This window comes from Babylonia areolata, chromosome 8 (genome assembly GCF_041734735.1).
Source record: "Babylonia areolata isolate BAREFJ2019XMU chromosome 8, ASM4173473v1, whole genome shotgun sequence".
NCBI classification, from domain to species: domain Eukaryota; kingdom Metazoa; phylum Mollusca; class Gastropoda; order Neogastropoda; family Buccinidae; genus Babylonia; species Babylonia areolata.
Genome location: NC_134883.1, coordinates 40,578,441 through 40,597,838, shown reverse-complemented (window position 1 = coordinate 40,597,838; position 19,398 = coordinate 40,578,441). Strand labels below are relative to the sequence as shown.

General features: G+C 44.4%; 1 protein-coding gene across 1 annotated transcript in view; it reads right to left on the bottom strand.

The window, feature by feature from the left end:
- Positions 1 to 325: 325 nt before the first annotated feature.
- Positions 326 to 19,398, bottom strand: part of LOC143284815 (prostaglandin reductase 1-like) — a 23,351-nt gene continuing 4,278 nt past the window's right edge. Inside the window, exons 2-9 of the mRNA XM_076591862.1 lie at positions 19,066 to 19,111; positions 17,512 to 17,562; positions 14,702 to 14,887; positions 12,776 to 12,893; positions 10,099 to 10,251; positions 7,734 to 7,839; positions 3,005 to 3,123; positions 326 to 1,451 (exon numbers count right to left, since the gene is read on the bottom strand). Coding sequence (XP_076447977.1) covers positions 1,341 to 1,451; positions 3,005 to 3,123; positions 7,734 to 7,839; positions 10,099 to 10,251; positions 12,776 to 12,893; positions 14,702 to 14,887; positions 17,512 to 17,562; positions 19,066 to 19,111 — 890 coding nt within the window. The 3' untranslated portion in view covers positions 326 to 1,340. The remainder of the gene's footprint in view (positions 1,452 to 3,004; positions 3,124 to 7,733; positions 7,840 to 10,098; positions 10,252 to 12,775; positions 12,894 to 14,701; positions 14,888 to 17,511; positions 17,563 to 19,065; positions 19,112 to 19,398) is intronic.

Below are 19,398 nucleotides of genomic sequence, written 5' to 3'. Positions count from 1 at the left end.
AAAGAAGTCAGCAGCCAGGACCTACCCCTTTCTGCACACACACACACACACACACACACACACACATTTTTTTTTTTTAAACGAAACTTCATTTTCTATATGTAACACACACACATAAACAAACACACGCACGCGCGCGCGCACACACGCACAGACACACACACGCATTCACATACTCGCATGCGTACACACTAATTACTTTTCCCTCCCTCTATTTTTTTTTCCCAACCCTCGTCTAATATCACTTATAATGAAAAGAACCAACACACACACACACACACACACACACACACACACACACACAAACGCACCATCCTCACGCAAGTTTTGATACTCATCACAGCAGCAGCGTTTATTTCTGAAGCAAGAGACAAATTCATAGCACAAGTGAAAGCAGCTGGTAACAATTATTGATATATTCACGGCTGATTATGGACCGAATAAAAATATTCCACAAGTTTGATACTTTTTTCGTGAAGGGTTTGTTTTAGCTTCACCCTAGCGTTATGTGTTCAACTATAGGTAGAACTGTATGAGCGATATCTTAGCAATGCTTAGTTTGCAGGGCGCTAAGACTTTTTTCGCCTCCAAAATTCCCGCTTATTCCAGTAGACTTAATTTAATCAAGACACTGAGCAAACCTTAGCGCTGCTTAAGACCGCTCAAGCACAGCAGCCCTGGTATCAGTCAGTCCGTGCTTGACGGGGTCAAAACCACTGGTCTTAAAATAGGTGGATAGCGCATGTCTTCTTTGCCATTTTGCTACTCGTGTCAAAATAGCGCGAAGCGGTAACTTCATGTATGTAGCCGAGCGCTCAGCTGGCTACGATGACTGCTTCACGGCAAGCTTTCACTTGCTCGTGGCGTAAGTTAAGCTGACATTCCTGTGTGTGCCTCCACAGCAAGTTTGCGCTACGTGTCACTGCACTGTTTTCCTGTAATAACTTTTGTAAACAAACCATTGGCAGATATCAATCAACACACAACATTTGGCATGTCGTGGGTGCAAGCATAACGCGATTTCATCGAAAATACACGGTTACAGTTCAGAAACTACCACCAGTTTGCAGACGACTTCTCAACGGACTGACAGCCCGATACGAGTATCCAGTTGGCTTCAGCTTTCCTGGCCAATGAGCTGTCCATCTAAATTTAGACCAGTGGGTCAAAACAGGAAAGGTCAGCCTGACAAGATGTAAGTGTTTGTTGGGGGTGGGAGGGGAGGTGGTCGGTAGCCTGGAGAGGGGCGGTGGTGGTGGTGGGTGGTTGTGGCAGTCTAACGTTAGGGTACGATTATGAGAAAGGGTGGAGGAGAAGCGGGAGGGAGGATGTCAGTGACATCAGGCCTTGACCACGGCTTTCCCGATGTTGGCACCCTGGAAGAGAGAGATGAAGGCCTCGGGCATGCGTTCAAACCCCTCCGTCACCGTCTCCCTGTATTTGATCTTGCCCTGAAAGAAGAAGAAGAAAAGAAGGAAAAATTGTATACACATTAATTTTAGTCCTTTGACAACCCCCTAAAACGGAGTATGGCTGCCTACATGGCGGGGTAAAAACAGTCCTACACGTAAAAGCCCACTCGTGTACACACGAGTGAACACGCGAGTTGCAGCCCACGAACAAAGAAAAAGAAGAAGAAGAAGAATCCTTTCACAGCCAAGAGCGGTGGAGTTGTGACTTTGACTTGACTTATGCCTATAGCTCCGCTCGGGAACAAAGGGCCGCAACAGCACTCCTCCAACGGACACGGTTTGGGGCGATCCTCTTTATCTGGGCCCACGTCATTCCGGCTGCCTTCACTTCAGTGTCCGTACTTCTTCTCCAAGTCTGCCTGGGTCTGCCAACTTTGCGTTTGCCTGGTGGAGTGGTGACCTAAGTAGTAATACGTGTGTTTTCGTCTTCCATCATTTCTGTCAACCAGATTAATGTGTTGATGCTATCCCGCGCATTAGATTTTCACAAAATTAATGTATGCAAATGTTATACAAATTAATAACCACAAGCCGCTAGCATTCACACGAAGAAGCAGGTCATTAATATAACTTATAAGAACAGTAAGTGACAAATGATAGATCCTTGGTGTACACCATATCATACTGTATTGAAATCACTGAGATTTACATACATTAACACAAACCACTTGTCTACCTGACAAGAATGTTGTAATTAGGTCAACAGTATTTGTGGACAGTCAGAGTAATTACACGCTCATGAATAGAGAATAGTTTACTGATATTAAACGCTCGTGCAAAGTCATCAAAGATTTATAACCGAGAGGTTTGTAGAATGCCATTTATCGAGCATTTCCGCCTGGAGTGGCGTAGAGAGGATATTTGACAGACTGGCTAACAGACAGACAACCATTCAACACACACACACACACACACACAAACACACACACAAATGCGCGCGCACATGCACACACACAAACACACACAAAATAAATTAAATATAAATTTTAAAAAAAAACACTCACGCACACAGACGCACTACACACTACACACAAACACACACTCGTCACTACACCACACACACACACACACACACACTCCCTTTCTCTCACTACACACTAAACACACACACACACACACACCACACACTCACTACACACACACACACACACACACACACAGACGACCTCTTTAACCCATTGCAGCAGCTGCTCCAAGCCCTCAGAGAAGCTGTCTTTGTACTGGGCCACAATGACTCTACACACTACACACACACACACACACACAGACGACCTCTTTAACCCATTGCAGCAGCTGCTCCAAGCCCTCAGAGAAGCTGTCTTTGTACTGGGCCACAATGACTCTACACACTACACACACACACTACACACACACACACACACACACACACACACACAGACGACCTCTTTAACCCATTGCAGCAGCTGCTCCAAGCCCTCAGAGAAGCTGTCTTTGTACTGGGCCACAATGACTCTACACACTACACACACACACTACACACACACACACACACACACACACACAGAGACGACCTCTTTAACCCATTGCAGCAGCTGCTCCAAGCCCTCAGAGAAGCGGTCTTTGTACTGGGACACAATGACTCCCAAAATGTCCAGCTGTTTGTAGATGATGAACCTATAGGCACTGCGTTCTGTAAACGTAAAACACACACACACACACACACACACACGCACGCACTGGCGCGCGCGCACACACACACACACACACACACACGCACGCACATACACCACCGATAGCACAAGCTTTTGCACACCCATAGACAAAATAGTAATGTAACACGACACAGCACGACACGACACGACACAGCACAGCACAGCACAGCAAGACACAACACAGCACAGAACAACACTACACCACACCACACAACATAATTTGAGATAACACAGTACAACACAACACAGCACGACACGATCATGATAAGACAAAACACACCAGAGCACAACACAGCACACCAAACCACAGCACAGCACAGCACAGCACAGCACATAACAACACAACACAACACAACATCATTCACTGGACAACGAAGCCCCCACACAAAAAACCAGACACCGGAATCAGGGTGGACACGAACAGATGGGGATTAACGACAATCAGCACAGCAATAGCTGTTCCCTTACAGGGGTAATCGGTAATCCTGCAGTTTAGAATACTAAACTCAGGGGCCGTTAAAATGAAAAAGTAGGTGTTTTAGACTGACTTCGATGCGCTGAGTCGAATGCAACCCTCAGCTAAGCTCTAAGACCACTCCTTTTGCCACGAAACTGGATCAAATGCACGGTAAGTAGTACTCCTTCCCGACCTGCACGCCATTTTGACGTAAACACCGCGTCACCAGCAATCAAAATGGCTCGCCGATAGTTGCTCGGGAAGTGACCGACTGAGTTTACTATTTATTATGTCTCTGTTTCATTGACAAGGAGTGGCCGTAGAGCTTAGCTGAGGGTTGCATTCGACTCAGCGCATCAAGGTCAGTCTAAAACAACCTCTATTTTTTCATTTGAACGGCCCCCTGAGTTTAGTATTCTAAACTGCAGGATTACCGCTGTTCCCTTACAGGGGTAATCCCTTATAGATCATCAACCCATCTGCCGTCATAATTATATCCTTGAACTGCTGTTATCTTAACTTGCAGACAGAAATGATAATGGATTCCCCGCTCAACCCTCAGCCGAGTGACGTAAAGTGCCGATGCAAATAGTCTTTGTCGTCAGCACTCGTTCTAAAACATTTCATGGAAGAGACAGTTCAGATTCTTATCCGTTACACTGAGTGACGAGATCTATTCAAGAGAAGATCAGTGTACAGTGCATTTAGGCGTTCTGTACTCAAGGCATTGAAAGTTCAGATCAGTTCAGGCCCTGAGGGAAAAATACAATAATATGAAATGAAGTAAAATATATAAGATACATAAATAAATACATACATAAGTAAATTAATTGATTAATTAATGAAAATGATAGATAAAAACAAAAATATAATGATAATAGATAAACGAATGAAATGGAATAAAGTGCAGATAAAATAATTATATATGAATGATTCTGTCAAAAGCAATAATGATAATATAAATGATTAAATGAAATAAATGAATGAATAATAATAGTTACATGGGCACTCGGTGGCAGCTGGGGAGTGCTCATTTTCTGTTGGAAGTCTCGACTGATGTTTCATTTTTTTTAAATTTGTAATTATTTCGCTCTTTTTCGTGGCGTTTATATTAATTTTGATAACAAAAAAGACCTGCCGGTCAGTTATACATTGATTCCTCATTAATTAGTGACATGTGACATGTGATTCGCGCAGTTCGACGTTTTTTCGAGGATAACTTCAATGTTCGAGGTTAACGGCACCACAGACGTCACAGCGGGCAAACTCAAGCAAAATGAGTGACACTCCAATCGCCGGAGCGCAAATCAAAATTCATTCCCACTCCACAAATATCAGTATTAGTATCAGTAGCTCAAGGAGGCGTCACTGCGTTCGGACAAATCCATATACGCTACACCACATCCGCCAAGCAGATGCCTGACCAGCAGCGTAACCCAATGCGCTTAGTGAGGCCTTGAGAAAAAAAAAGAAAAAGAAAATAAATAAATAAAATAAAATAAAAATACAATAAAATAATAAAATAAAATAAAATAACAAAACACTCCATAAGTTATAAACTAGTGTAGCACTACCACCGTTAATCAGTTAATTAATCAAGCCTTTTGCCTGATGGGTTAAGGATATAGATTTATCCGATCTCCAATGTCAAAATAATTCATGTGCAGACCTGCCCATGTGTCTGACATTACTTTCCTCCCCCCCCCCCCAACCCCTCCCCGCCCTCCACACACACACACACACACACACACACAGACACACACACGACTTCAAGCAATAACTCATGTCAGCATGCACAGCCCCGAAAACGGACAATGGCTGCCTACACATGCAAAAGCCCACCACCCGCAGTTACTGATGAGTTAACGTAGGAATTTTCAGCCAATAAACGTGTGGAAACCCCTCCCATCTTTGTCAACAGTCGTTGTTGTTGTCGTTCATGGCTACTGTTGTTGTCGTTCAGTGTTACTGTTGTTGTTGTCGTTCAGTCTTACTGTTGTTGTCGTTCAGTGTTACTGTTGTTGTTGTCGTTCAGTGTCACTGTTGTTGTCGTTCAGTGTTACTGTTGTTGTTGTCGTTCAGTGTCAATGTTGTTGTCGTTCAGTGTTACTGTTGTTGTTGTCGTTCAGTCTTACTGTTGTTGTCGTTCAGTGTTACTGTTGTTGTCGTTCAGTGTTCTGTTGTTGTCGTTCAGTGTTACTGTTGTTGTCGTTCAGTCTTACTGTTGTTGTCGTTCAGTCTTACTGTTGTTGTCGTTCAGTGTTCTGTTGTTGTCGTTCAGTCTTACTGTTGTTGTTGTCGTTCAGTCTTACTGTTGTTGTCGTCGTTCAGTCTTACTGTTGTTGTCGTTGAGTGTTACTGTTGTTGTCGTTCAGTGTTCTGTTGTTGTCGTTCAGTGTTACTGTTGTTGTCGTTCAGTCTTACTGTTGTTGTCGTTCAGTGTTCTGTTGTTGTCGTTCAGTCTTACTGTTGTTGTTGTCGTTCAGTGTCAATGTTGTTGTCGTTCAGTGTTACTGTTGTTGTCGTTCAGTGTTACTGTTGTTGTTGTTGTTCAGTGTCAATGTTGTTGTCGTTCAGTGTTACTGTTGTTGTTGTCGTTCAGTGTCAATGTTGTTGTCGTTCAGTGTTACTGTTGTTGTCGTTCAGTGTCAATGTTGTTGTCGTTCAGTGTTACTGTTGTTGTTGTCGTTCAGTCTTACTGTTGTTGTCGTTCAGTGTTACTGTTGTTGTCGTTCAGTGTTACTGTTGTTGTTGTCGTTCAGTGTTACTGTTGTTGTTGTCGTTCAGTGTCAATGTTGTTGACGTTCAGTGTTACTGTTGTTGTTGTCGTTCAGTGTCAATGTTGTTGTCGTTCAGTGTTACTGTTGTTGTTGTCGTTCAGTGTCAATGTTGTTGTCGTTCAGTGTTACTGTTGTTGTTGTCGTTCAGTGTTACTGTTGTTGTTGTCGTTCAGTGTTACTGTTGTTGTCGTTCAGTGTTACTGTTGTTGTCGTTCAGTGTCAATGTTGTTGTCGTTCAGTGTTACTGTTGTTGTTGTCGTTCAGTGTCAATGTTGTTGTCGTTCAGTCTTACTGTTGTTGTCGTTCAGTGTCAATGTTGTTGTCGTTCAGTGTTACTGTTGTTGTTGTCGTTCAGTGTTACTGTTGTTGTCGTTCAGTCTTACTGTTGTTGTCGTTCAGTGTTACTGTTGTTGTTGTCGTTCAGTGTCAATGTTGTTGACGTTCAGTGTTACTGTTGTTGTTGTCGTTCAGTGTCAATGTTGTTGTCGTTCAGTGTTACTGTTGTTGTTGTCGTTCAGTGTTACTGTTGTTGTTGTCGTTCGGTGTTACTGTTGTTGTCGTTCGGTGTTACTGTTGTTGTCGTTCGATGTTACTGTTACTGTTGTTGTCGTTCAGTGTCAATGTTGTTGTCATTCAGTGTTACTGTTGTTGTCATTCAGTGTTACTGTTGTTGTTGTCGTTCAGTGTCAATGTTGTTGTCGTTCAGTGTCAATGTTGTTGTCGTTCAGTGTTACTGTTGTTGTTGTCGTTCAGTGTTACTGTTGTTGTTGTCATTCAGTGTTACTGTTGTTGTTGTCATTCAGTGTCAATGTTGTTGTTGTCGTTCAGTGTCAATGTTGTTGTCGTTCAGTGTCAATGTTGTTGTCATTCAGTGTTACTGTCGTTGTTGTCATTCAGTGTTACTGTTGTTGTTGTCGTTCAGTGTCAATGTTGTTGTCGTTCAGTGTTACTGTTGTTGTCGTTCGGTGTTACTGTTACTGTTGTTGTCGTTCAGTGTTACTGTTACTGTCGTTCAGTGTTACTGTTACTGTTGTTGTCGTTCAGTGTTACTGTTGTTGTCGTTCAGTCTTACTGCAGGTGGCTGAATCTCTTGCGCCAGATTGAGAGAGAGAGAGGGAGAGAGAGATACTTCAGACTTCAGAGAGGTCATAGCCCCTACTGAAGGGGTGTGAACAAGGTTCAGCAGTCATTCAACCCTTACGTCAGTAAGAGAGACAGACAGACAGACAGCAAGAGAGAGGAGAGAGAGGGGGGGGTGAGGGGAGGGGTGCAAGGGGGCGAGACAGAGAGAGAATGAGAGAGAGAGTGGGAAAGAAACAGAGAGGGAGAGAGAGAGAGAGAGAGAACTCACCCAGTTTATCAGTGCTGTTATACATTGAGATGGCCCCGCACATGACCACACGGCCACAGGTTTTCAGGTGGTTCTGGAGGACTGCGTAGGAGAAGTCTCCCCCCACCTGAAAGGCAAGGCAAGACAAGACAAGACAAGACAAGACATGATGAGCAAGGCTAAGATGGGATGGGATGTGAGAGGCAAGACAAGACAAGACAAGACAAGACATGATGAGCAAGGCTAAGATGGGATGGGATGTGAGAGGCCAGACAAGACAAGACAAGACAAGACAAGACAAGACAAGATAAGACAAGACATGATGAGCAAGGCTAAGATGGGATGGGATGTGAGAGGCAAGACAAGACAAGACAAGACATGATGAGCAAGGCTAAGATGGGATGGGATGTGAGAGGCCAGACAAGACAAGACAAGATAAGACAAGACATGATGAGCAAGGCTAAGATGGGATGGGATGTGAGAGGCAAGACAAGACAAGACATGATGAGCAAGGCTAAGATGGGATGGGATGTGAGAGGCCAGACAAGACAAGACAAGACAAGACATGATGAGCAAGGCTAAGATGGGATGGGATGTGAGAGGCAGGACAAGACAAGACAAGACATGATGAGCAAGGCTAAGATGGGATGGGATGTGAGAGGCAAGACAAGACAAGACAAGACATGATGAGCAAGGCTAAGATGGGATGGGATGTGAGAGGCAAGACAAGACAAGACAAGACATGATGAGCAAGGCTAAGATGGGATGGGATGTGAGACGCAAGACAAGACAAGACAAGACAAGACAAGACATGATGAGCAAGGCTAAGATGGGATGGGATCTGAGAGACAAGACAAGACAAGACAAGACATGATGAGCAAGGCTAAGATGGGATGGGATGTGAGAGGCAAGACAAGACAAGACAAGACAAGACATGATGAGCAAGGCTAAGATGGGATGGGATCTGAGAGGCAAGACAAGACAAGACAAGACATGATGAGCAAGGCTAAGATGGGATGGGATGTGAGAGGCAAGACAAGACAAGACAAGACATGATGAGCAAGGCTAAGATGGAATGGGATGTGAGAGGCAAGACAAGACAAGACAAGACATGATGAGCAAGGCTAAGATGGGATGGGATGTGAGAGGCAAGACAAGACAAGACAAGACAAGACATGATGAGCAAGGCTAAGATGGGATGGGATGTGAGAGGCAAGACAAGACAAGACAAGACAAGACAAGACATGATGAGCAAGGCTAAGATGGGATGGGATGTGAGAGACAAGACAAGACAAGACAAGACAAGACAAGACAAGACATGATGAGCAAGGCTAAGATGGGATGGGATGTGAGAGGCAAGACAAGACAAGACAAGACAAGACATGATGAGCAAGGCTAAGATGGGATGGGATGTGAGAGGCAAGACAAGACAAGACAAGACATGATGAGCAAGGCTAAGATGGGATGGGATGTGAGAGACCAGACAAGACAAGACAAGACAAGACATGATGAGCAAGGCTAAGATGGGATGGGATGTGAGAGGCAAGACAAGACAAGACATGATGAGCAAGGCTAAGATGGGATGGGATGTGAGAGACAAGACAAGACAAGACAAGCTGCAAGACAAGCTAAGTTAAGCTAAAGATGGAATGAGGTGAGGTAAGATGAGATGAGGTGTGGTGAGGTGAGGTGAGGTGAGGTATGGTGAGATGAGGTGTAGTGAAGTGAAATGAGGTGCGGTGAGGTGAAATGAGGTGTGGAATGAGGTGCTGTGAGGTGAAATGAGGTGTTGTGAGGTGAAATGAGGTGTGTTGAGGTAAGATTAGGTGTGGTGAGGTAAGATGAGGTGAGGTGAGGTGAGATGTGGTGAGGTAAGATGAGGTGTGGTGAGGTCAGATGAGGTGAAATGAGGTGTGGTGAAGTAAGATGTGATGATGTAAGATATGATGTGTGGTGAGGTAAGATGAGGTGCGGTGAAGTAAGGTGATGTGAGATGAGGTGTGGTGAGGTAATATGAGGTAGATGTGATGAGGTAAGGTGAGATGAGGTGTGGTGAAGTAAGGTGGTGTGAGATGATGTGTGGTGAGGTAATATGAGGTAAGATGAGGTGCGGTGAGGTAAGATGAGGTGAGATGAGGTGTGGTGAGGTAATATGAGGTAGATGTGATGAGGTAAGGTGAGATGAGGTGTGGTGAGGTGAGATGAGGTAAGGTGAGATTAGGTAAAGTTACGAAAAACATACCTGCTTTTCTCTTTCTTTTTTTTCTTTTCTTTTTTCTTTTTCGTGAAGTCTGAATGCAAATACTGAAATTTATTGTGACCAACAAGAAGAAAACTTTTTTTTTTAATTTTAATTTCTATCATGTTAACAGTTTCTTTTACTTACGTTATCAAAGTGCAGATCTATCCCGTTGGGGGCGAATTCTTTCAGTGCCTCGTCCACGGAGGTTTCTTTGTAGTTGAACACGTGGTCAAAGCCCAGTGATTTCACCCAATCACATTTCTCTTTGGTCCCCGCTGATCCAATCACAGTACAGCCCTGAAAGATCAAAATATTGAATGCATTTGCAAGGGACGTTTAACGGTAGAGCACGTTTTAACCCGCTGTTTAGTAATGAAACCTTTTTTGCCTCCAGAAATTACGGAACACGTGTTACCAGTTTCAAATGTTAACTTTTTTTTTGGAAAAAGTGATATATTTCTAACTGTTTTAATTTATTTTATTTTTTTATTACAGTTAGCTAGCTATGTGTTAAATAGTCCAGTTGGTTTTTGTTTATTGTAGGTCCCCACATGAACCTCTTTTCAAATAATAATCTACAGAAGAAGTGCATACAATAATTATTTGATTAGTGATTTGTTGTTGTTGTTGTTGTTGTTGTTGTTGTTGTCCTAATCCCGCTTCCCCCGTCCCGCCTTTCACACACACCCTTCCAATATTATGTTTTTTCTTTCTCCAATCACTGACACTCACCCTCTCCATTTTAGATTTTGTACTCTATCTTTTCCACATTCTGTTCTCTCTCTCTCTGACTGTCTCTCTCTCTCTTCCTTTCTTAGTCCCCTCCCCCTTGCCCCCACCCCCACCCCACCCCTCCCCTCCACCTCAACCCCCCCCCCTTTTCATTCGAATATACAGAAATGTCGATTTCTAATTAATAATAACAATCATCATTATGATAGAAATGATAATAATCCAAATGATAATAACAATATCATTTATTTTCAGTCTAATATCATCGTCTTAGATGAACAGACTATAAATAAATAAACGAACGAAGACAAAAATGTTACCACGTGAAGTTGGCCTACGGGTGCGGAGATGATGGAAAATAGTCAGACATTGGTTAGAATGGATAAAAGTTTTGTTGTTGCAGTTGGTGACACTTAGATTTTTCGGGAGTCAAATTCAAAGTAAAAGTCTTATTTCACGATGGTATTTGAATAAGCAACAACTTTTTTTTTTTCAGGCCATCTGATAAAAAAGAAGGGAAAATTAATCCGGAAACAAAACAACAACAAAAAAAGAAATAATACATGTTTATAAATACGTACACACAAGATTCGTGTAATAATGAAATACCAATTTGAATTTCAGTTTCACACACATAATAATATATAAACACAAATGTTCAAAAAACCATACCCGTTCCATTTCACACAAACACATCCCCTCATACAACACAAACACACACATGTGAGCGTTTGCGCACATATGCGCCGCGAATGTGTTTTTGCCTGTGTATATACACGCGTTTATGCGCGTGTATATGTGTTAGTGCGTGTGTTAGTGTTAGTGTGAGTGTTTGTGTGTGTGTGTGTGTGTGTGTGTGTGTGTGTGTGTGTGAGAGAGAGAGAGAGAGAGAGAGAGAGAGAGAGAGTTTGCGTCCTCATGTGATTTTTGTGTGGTATGTGTGTACGTATGTGTGGGTGGGTGTTTGTGCGCGTGTGCGCTGCATAAGTCAGTGTGTGCCTGCATATCTTTGTTTGCATCATAAGATAAGATGGGATGAGGTGAGGTGAGGAGAGGTGAGGTGATTTATAAAAAAAAAAGGATATATATGTGCATGTGTGTGTGTGTGTGTGTGTCTGTGTACACTTATTTGCAGGAGGCTCTCCTCTCAAGTATCCCTTAATTGAGCTCGGATGTCTTAGTCGGTGCGGAGTGGTGACGGAGTTCGAAGAAGGAGCCATCAAAACAGTACCTGAAGCAGACTTCAAGATCTATGTATTTGATGGCTTGGGAAAAGAACAGTTTTGAACACGACTGGTGCAAGCACACAACCCTGCTTCATTCCATTTAAAATTGTAAAGGAGTCCAAGTGGTCACAGTTGAAGATGACTTGCCCAGTCATCGTGTTATGAGAGAGACGTATAAATGTGCCGCTTTTTCGGAGTCAAAGTATGATAATAATTAAAAAAAAGCTTCTCTGATTATAATGTCAAAAGCTTTCACAAGATCGAAGAACGCTGTCCAAGTTCTGTTGAACACATTTCTAATGAACTTGGTGCACTGTAATCACCATGTGAAAGGTGTTACGATAGTAGCAAAACAACAACAACAAAAAAAAAATGTGCATCATCCAAAAAAAGTTTTCAGGAACACTGAAGGAATTCCTGATGAATGAATAATTCTGGCGAGGATTTGTTTTCCAGCAAAGGACAGTAACGAAATTCCTATGGGGGTACTCCGTCCTGCCTTTACTCCGTTGCTCTTAATTAAACAACGCCACCATAGCAGCCTCTTCCCCAAATATGTATGACAGTCAGTCGTGTTCGACTATGACCATCAGAACAGCAGAGGAGGTAACTGCTGTCCCGACTATCTGGGCTCGAATTTGATTATAGTGGAAAGCGTCTTGCCCAAGTTACATCCCCACTCTCTCGCCAGGGTTTCAGGGCAGTCGGTGTTGGGATGGTTCCCAAAGACTAACTAGCCCCCCCAAGGCTGCAGCACTAAAATATACAAGTGAACGAAACCATTAAGAACATAATTACCAGCAGCCGCCAGTGTGAGAAGAATTATGCAGATAAGACAGCACTGACCAGTGGTCAGTCAGTACCTTGATCTTGGCGATCTGTCCCACCACACTGCCCACTGCCCCAGCGGCGGCACTGACCAACACCACCTCTCCTGCTTTGGGCTGACCTCTGTCCAGCAGTCCGAAATAGGCCGTTAACCTGCACACACACACACACACGCACGCACGCACGCACGCACAGACACACACGCGCGCGCACACACACACGCACACACACACACACACGTACGCACACAAGCACACACAAACGCACGCACGCACGCACGCACACAAGCACACACACACACACACACACACACACACTCACACACACACACACAAACACACACAGAGACAAGCACACACAAACACACACACACACACACACACACACACACACACACACACACACACACACACACACACACACAAAACGCTTATGATCACAAGACAGAAGGAGACAGAAGGATGATGATGATGGTGGTGGTGGTGGTGGTGGGAGAAGGGAGGAAAGGAAAAGACAACTGTGAGAACGAACCAGGGGGAGATCAAGACAGTTCTGCAGCACAAGGAATATTGAATGGAATTGCATTGCATTGGTCCAACAACACTCATTGACATGTTTACACTTTGATTGATTGATATGGATACTTATATAGCGCCTATCCTCGGTCGGAGGCCAAGCTCTAAGCGCTTTACAAACATGAGGTCATTTGCACAACAGGCTGACTTACCTGGGTAGAGCCGACTGACGGCTGCCATTGGGTACTCAATCATTCGTTTCCTGTGTCATTCAATCAGATTTCAGGCACGCACACATACACACTCAAACAGACACGTGTATGACCGTTTTGTTTATTCACCCCGCCATTTAGGCAGCCATACTCCGTGTTCAGTGGTGTGCATGCTGGGTATGTTCTTGTTTCCATAACCCACCCAACGCTGACATGGATTACAGGATCTTTAACGTGCGTATTTGATCTTCTGCGTGCGTATACACACGAAGGGGGTTCAAGCACTAGCAGGTCTGCAAATATGTTGACCAGGGAAATCGGAAAAATCTCCACCCTTTACCCACCAGGCGCCGTCACCGAGATTCGAACCCGGGACTTTCAGATTGAAAGTCCAACGCTTTAACCATTCGGCTATTGCACCCGTCGCTTGGGCCAACAGAAAAACGAGAGCTGTATTAGTCTACTGTGAAAGGGCAGTGACTCTCAAACTAGGAGGCAAACTTGCACTGGCTCTTTGTGCCGAAGCCTTGAAGGGCTACTTGGCCTTTGGGAACCAACCCAAAGCCGACTGTCCTAAAACCCTCTTGGTCGAGAGAGTGAGGATGTCACTTGGGCAAGACAATCTTCGCTGTAATCAAATTCTTGCCCAGATAGTCGGGACAGCAGTTACCTCATCTGCTGTTCTGATGATGACAGTCGGACACGACTGGATATATATATATATATATATATAGAGAGAGAGAGAGAGAGAGAGATATATGTGTGTGTGTGTGTGTGTGTGTGTGTGTGTGTGTGTGTGTTGCATTACATTGCATGGCGCACTTCATTCCACCAGCATTGTACTGTGGAAGGGTGTGTGGGGTGAGGGGGCTTGGGGGCGGAGGGGGAGCTGGGTGTTGGGGGGCGGCGAGGGTTAGGTCGTTGAAAACGTAGTATGGCTGCCTACATGGCTGGGTAAATGGACAAAACGGTCATACACATTAAAAAAAAAGTTACATGTCTCTCTCAGTGTGTAGGTGTGCGTGCCTCAAACCTGATTGAATGACACAGGAAACGAATGATGAACGCCCAGTGGCAGCCGTCAGTCAGCTCTACCCAGGTAGGCAGCCTGTTGTGCAAATGACTCCGTGCTTGTGGAGCGCTTAGAGCTTGGTCTCCGACCGAGGACAGGCGCTGTATAAGTATCATCATCATCTTCATCATCATCATCATCATCATCGTTGTCACCGCTCACCCGGGCATTCCCAAACATCCAAGGGCCAGGGAGGGCGAGAGGTCGCCCATGTCAGGAATCCTCCGCAGCAAGGGCCCGAAGATGCTGGGCTTCTGAGGGTTGGAGACCAGGGTGAGGGTCCTCCACCCCACGGGCGCCACGACCAGACAGCCCTCAGGGAAGTCCGGGTTGTTGCTTACTTTCACCCTGCCACACAGTGCCCAGTCAGATCAAATCGAATCAAATCAAATGAAGATCAAATCGAGTACAGTTTTTAAGTGTGGCGGCGGCTTGTGTGTGTTGGGGGGCCCACTATTTGTGTGTGTGTGTGTATTGGGCTCGCTGTTACACGGACTTACACGCTCTCGTCACAACTCTGTGTTTCCACGGGAGAAACGCTCTCTCTCTCTCTCTCTCACCATATCTCCCTCGCCGGATCTCTCTGTCTCTCCCTCTCTGTCTGTCTGTGCCTCTGTATGTCTCTGTCTCTGTCTCTCTCTCTCCCCCTCTCTCTGTCTCTGTCTGTCTGTCTCTCTCTCGCTCGCTCGCTCTCTCTCGCTCTCTCTGCCTCCCTCTCTCTGTGTCTCTGTCTGTCTGTCTGTCTGTCTATCTCTGTCTCTCGCTCTCTCGCTCTTCCTTTCTCCATGTGTCTGTGTCTGTCTGTCTCTCTCACTCTCTCCGCCCTCTCTCACTGTGTCTCTGTCTCCCTCTCTCTCTCCTGTCTCTCTCTGTCTGTGCTTCTGTATGTCTCTGTCTGTCTCTCTCTCCCCCTCTCTCTGCGTCTCTGTCTGTCTGTCTCTGTCTCTCGCTCTCCCTTTCTCTTTGTGTCTGTCTGTCTGTCTGTCTGTCCGTCTCTCTATCTTTCACCCTCTCTCTGTCTGTGTCTGTCTGTCTGTCTCTCTCTGTCTCTCTCACTCTCTCCGCCCTCTCTCGCTGTGTCTCTGTCTCTGTCTCTCTCTCTCTGTGCCTCTCTCTGCCTCTCTCTCTCTCTCTCTGTACGAATGACACGAAAGGCGACGACAACGACGACAGCGTTTTTACTACATCACTGAAACGTTACAAACGGGAAGGGGGTACTTCACAATAGTTCATTATTACCGTTGATATCATAGGTGGGGAAAGACAATGAACGCCGCATTTCCCATGATGAAAGCTACAGGCTGGGCCATTCAGACACCTAGTCTACATAAGATGGGGTGTGTGGATGGGTGGGTGAGAGGGTGTGGTGGGGGGCCCGGGGGTTGGGGGGGCGTGGGGTGGGGGGGGGGGGGAATGAGAAAACTGGCTATGCTGAGTGAGTGAATTAACGACCTATTGTAGTATACTGTTCATTGATGGGCGCAACAGCCGAGTGGTTATAGCATTGGACTTTCAATCTGAGGGGCCAGGGTTGGAATCTCCGTAATGGCGCCTGGTCGGCAAAGGGTGGAGATTTTTCTTATCTCCAAGGTCAACATAATTATGCGGTGACCTACTTGTGTCTTCAATCACCGATATGTGTGACGGGACATAAACAAAATTCCTCCTATGTGTTGGCATGTGATGCGATGTGGTGTGTGTTTTTCACCAGCTTTTTGTCTCTATCTATCTATCTATCTATCTATCTATCGGTCTGTCTGTCTGTCAGTCAGTCAACATGTATCTCTCTCTCTCTCTCTTCAAAATCCTCAGTTTGATATGATTGGAATGAACTTCCTCTTTCTCTTCGTCAGGTCCCTGCACTCAGCTCTTTCAAGTCCGGTCTTAAAACCCACCTCTTTCCAAAATAGCCTCCCTTCCCTGCCTCTTCCTTGTCTTCAGTTTTTCCAGTTTCAGAGTTATTATGCATGCGTGTGAATGACTGGTGCAAAAGCGCTTTGATTTGTCTCTGCACAATATTCAGCGCTATAGAATAATAATAATAATAATATGTAATTAATTGTGCTATTCGTGTGTGCATGTGCATCGATAGATTTATCTTTAAATGTTTTCTCTTCCACATTGTGCTGAAAAGTGACAATTAAGTGTTCACTGCATCCCCTTCATGAGGGATCACGGCCTATACTGAATAAAAATGTTCGTTTGCGCGTTCTCTCTCTCTCTCTCTCTCTCTCTCTCTCTCGCTCGCTCGCTCGCTCGCCTTGACGACGACCAATGGTCCAATGGTGACACTGATGATGACAGGGTGAGGGTGGTGGTGGTGGAGGAGTGTGATGATGATGATGGCGATGATGGTAATGGTGATGATGATAATGATGGTGGTGGTGGTGGTGGTGATGGTAGTGATGGTGATGATGATAATGATGATGATAGCGGTGATGATGGTGATGGTGATGATAATGATGATGATGGTGGTGGTGGTGGTGGTGAAGATGATGGTTATGATGATGGAGATGATGCTGATGATAATGACCATGATGATGGTGATGATGGAGATGATGATGATGGAGATGATAACGATGGTGATGATGAAGGTGGTGATGATTGTAATGATGATGATAATGATGGTGGTGGTGGTGGTGATGATGATGGTGATGATGATGAGGATGGTGATGATGGTAGTGGCTGATGATGCAGCAGATTATGGGTTACAGTACCTGGCAATGACCATGATGATGATGGAGATGATAATGATGATGATGATGAAGGTAGTGATGATTGTAATGATGATGATAATGATGGTGATGATGGAGATGATGATGATGGTGATGGAGATGATAATGATGGTGATGATGAAGGTGGTGATGATTTTAACGATGATGATGATGATGATGGTGGTGGTGGTGATGATGATGATGATGATGGTGATGATGGTAGTGGCTGATGATGCAGCAGATGATAGGTTGCAGTACCTGGCAACTTGCTCGCCAAACATGGTGTCTCCGATGTTGAACGGCATACCCCTGCAGACAAACAGACAGACAGACAGACTGACAGACAGATTGACAGACAGACAGACTGACAGGCAGACTGACAGATCAGTCATCAATGTGACAAGTAAAGGCTATGCCGTGGAATGTCATTTAGAAACTATAACTGATGTTGTTGTTGTTGAATGGTTCTGAATTGTTCTCTGATACTGTTTAACTGCTCTCTCTCTCTCTCTCTCTCTCTCTCTCTCTCTCGCTCGCTCGCTCGCTCTTTCTCTCTCTCTCTCGTTCAGTGTTCAGTGTTCTCTCTCTCTCATTCAGTGTTCAGTGTTCTCTCTCTCTCTCTCTCTCTCTCTCTCTCTCTCTCTCTCTCTCTCTCTCTCTCTCTCTCTCTCTCTTTCTCGTTCAGTGTTCAGCGTTCTCTCTCTCTCTCTCTCTCTCTCTCTCTCTCTCGTTCAGTGTTTAATGTTCTCTCTCTCTCTCTCTCTCTCTCTCTCTCTCTTTCTTCTGTCTTTGTGACAGGCAAAGGCCACTCTATGACATGCCGTTTAGAAACTATAACTGTCGTTGTTTTTGGTTGTTGTTGAATGGGTCTTAATTGTTCTGTAATACTACTGAACTTCTCGTATATTCTCTCTCTCTCTCTCTCTCTCTCTCTCTCTCTCTCTCTCTCTCTGTCTCTCTCTCTCCCACCCCCAGTCCCCTGGTTTTGAATTGTGGTCCATGGCCAAAGTTCATTAAAACAATTTCGTTCGTTCGTTCGTTCTCTCTCTCTGTCTCTCTCTGTCTCTCTGTCTCTCTCTCTCTCTCTCTCTCTCTCTCTCTCGCTGAAGAATGGTTCTGTTTACAGTATTCGTAAGCTCTGCGTTTATATGTTGAATTCCCCGAAGATACGACAGGAATTCTTTGACAGCAAATGAAGAAATTCAGAATTGATTTACTATGCACAAGAAGCAGCACTTTTGTTCTACAGGTTTTAAGTTAGTATGTATTTTACATTTTGTTGTCGCTTCCTGATCACCATATAGGGGCCGGAGGCCTGGAGATTATAGTTTTTGTTCTTGTTCTTGTTCTCTCTCTCTCTCTCTCTTTGTGTGTGTGTGTGTGTGTGTGTGTGTGTGTGTGTGTGTGTGTGTGTGTGTGTGCACGCGCTTGCTTGCTTAGAGTTGACTTCATCAAGATTTTGCGCCTTATAAATAGTAGTAGTAGTAGTAGTAGTAGTAGTAGTAATATTTTTATGTATTTATCTATTATTTTTTATTATTTTATTTCATTTTATTATATATTTTTCATTTTATTTATTTATTTATTTTTTTTTTTTTCTCTCGAGGCCTGACTAAGCGCGTTGGGTTACGCTGCTGGTCAGGCATCTGCTTGGCAGATGTGGTGTAGCGTATAAGGATTTGACCGAACGCAGTGACGACTCCTTGAACTACTGATACTGATACAGATCTCTCTCTTCCTCTCTCTCTCTCTCTGTGACAGGCAAAGGGGTGGGAGGGGGTGGGGGGAGGTACACAGAAACGATATACGTGCCTCATGTAGGGATCCACTGTCAGGTAGAGGGCCTCCGTCACTACCTCTGCAACATAAGGTACGTGTGTGCACTGTATGTCACTCCATCAGTACAGTGTGTATATAGCCTACTTCCTACCTGCCTACCTGCACGTGCGACTTGACAGCAAGATGAAGGTGATATATAAGAATAGGAATAAGAACAGAAGCAATAATAATAATAATGATGATAATGATCCTGATAATAATAGTAATAGTAATAACAATATAAATGATGATGATGATGAAGATGATAATAATAATAATAATGACGACGACGACTACAACAACAACAACAATGATAATAATCATTAT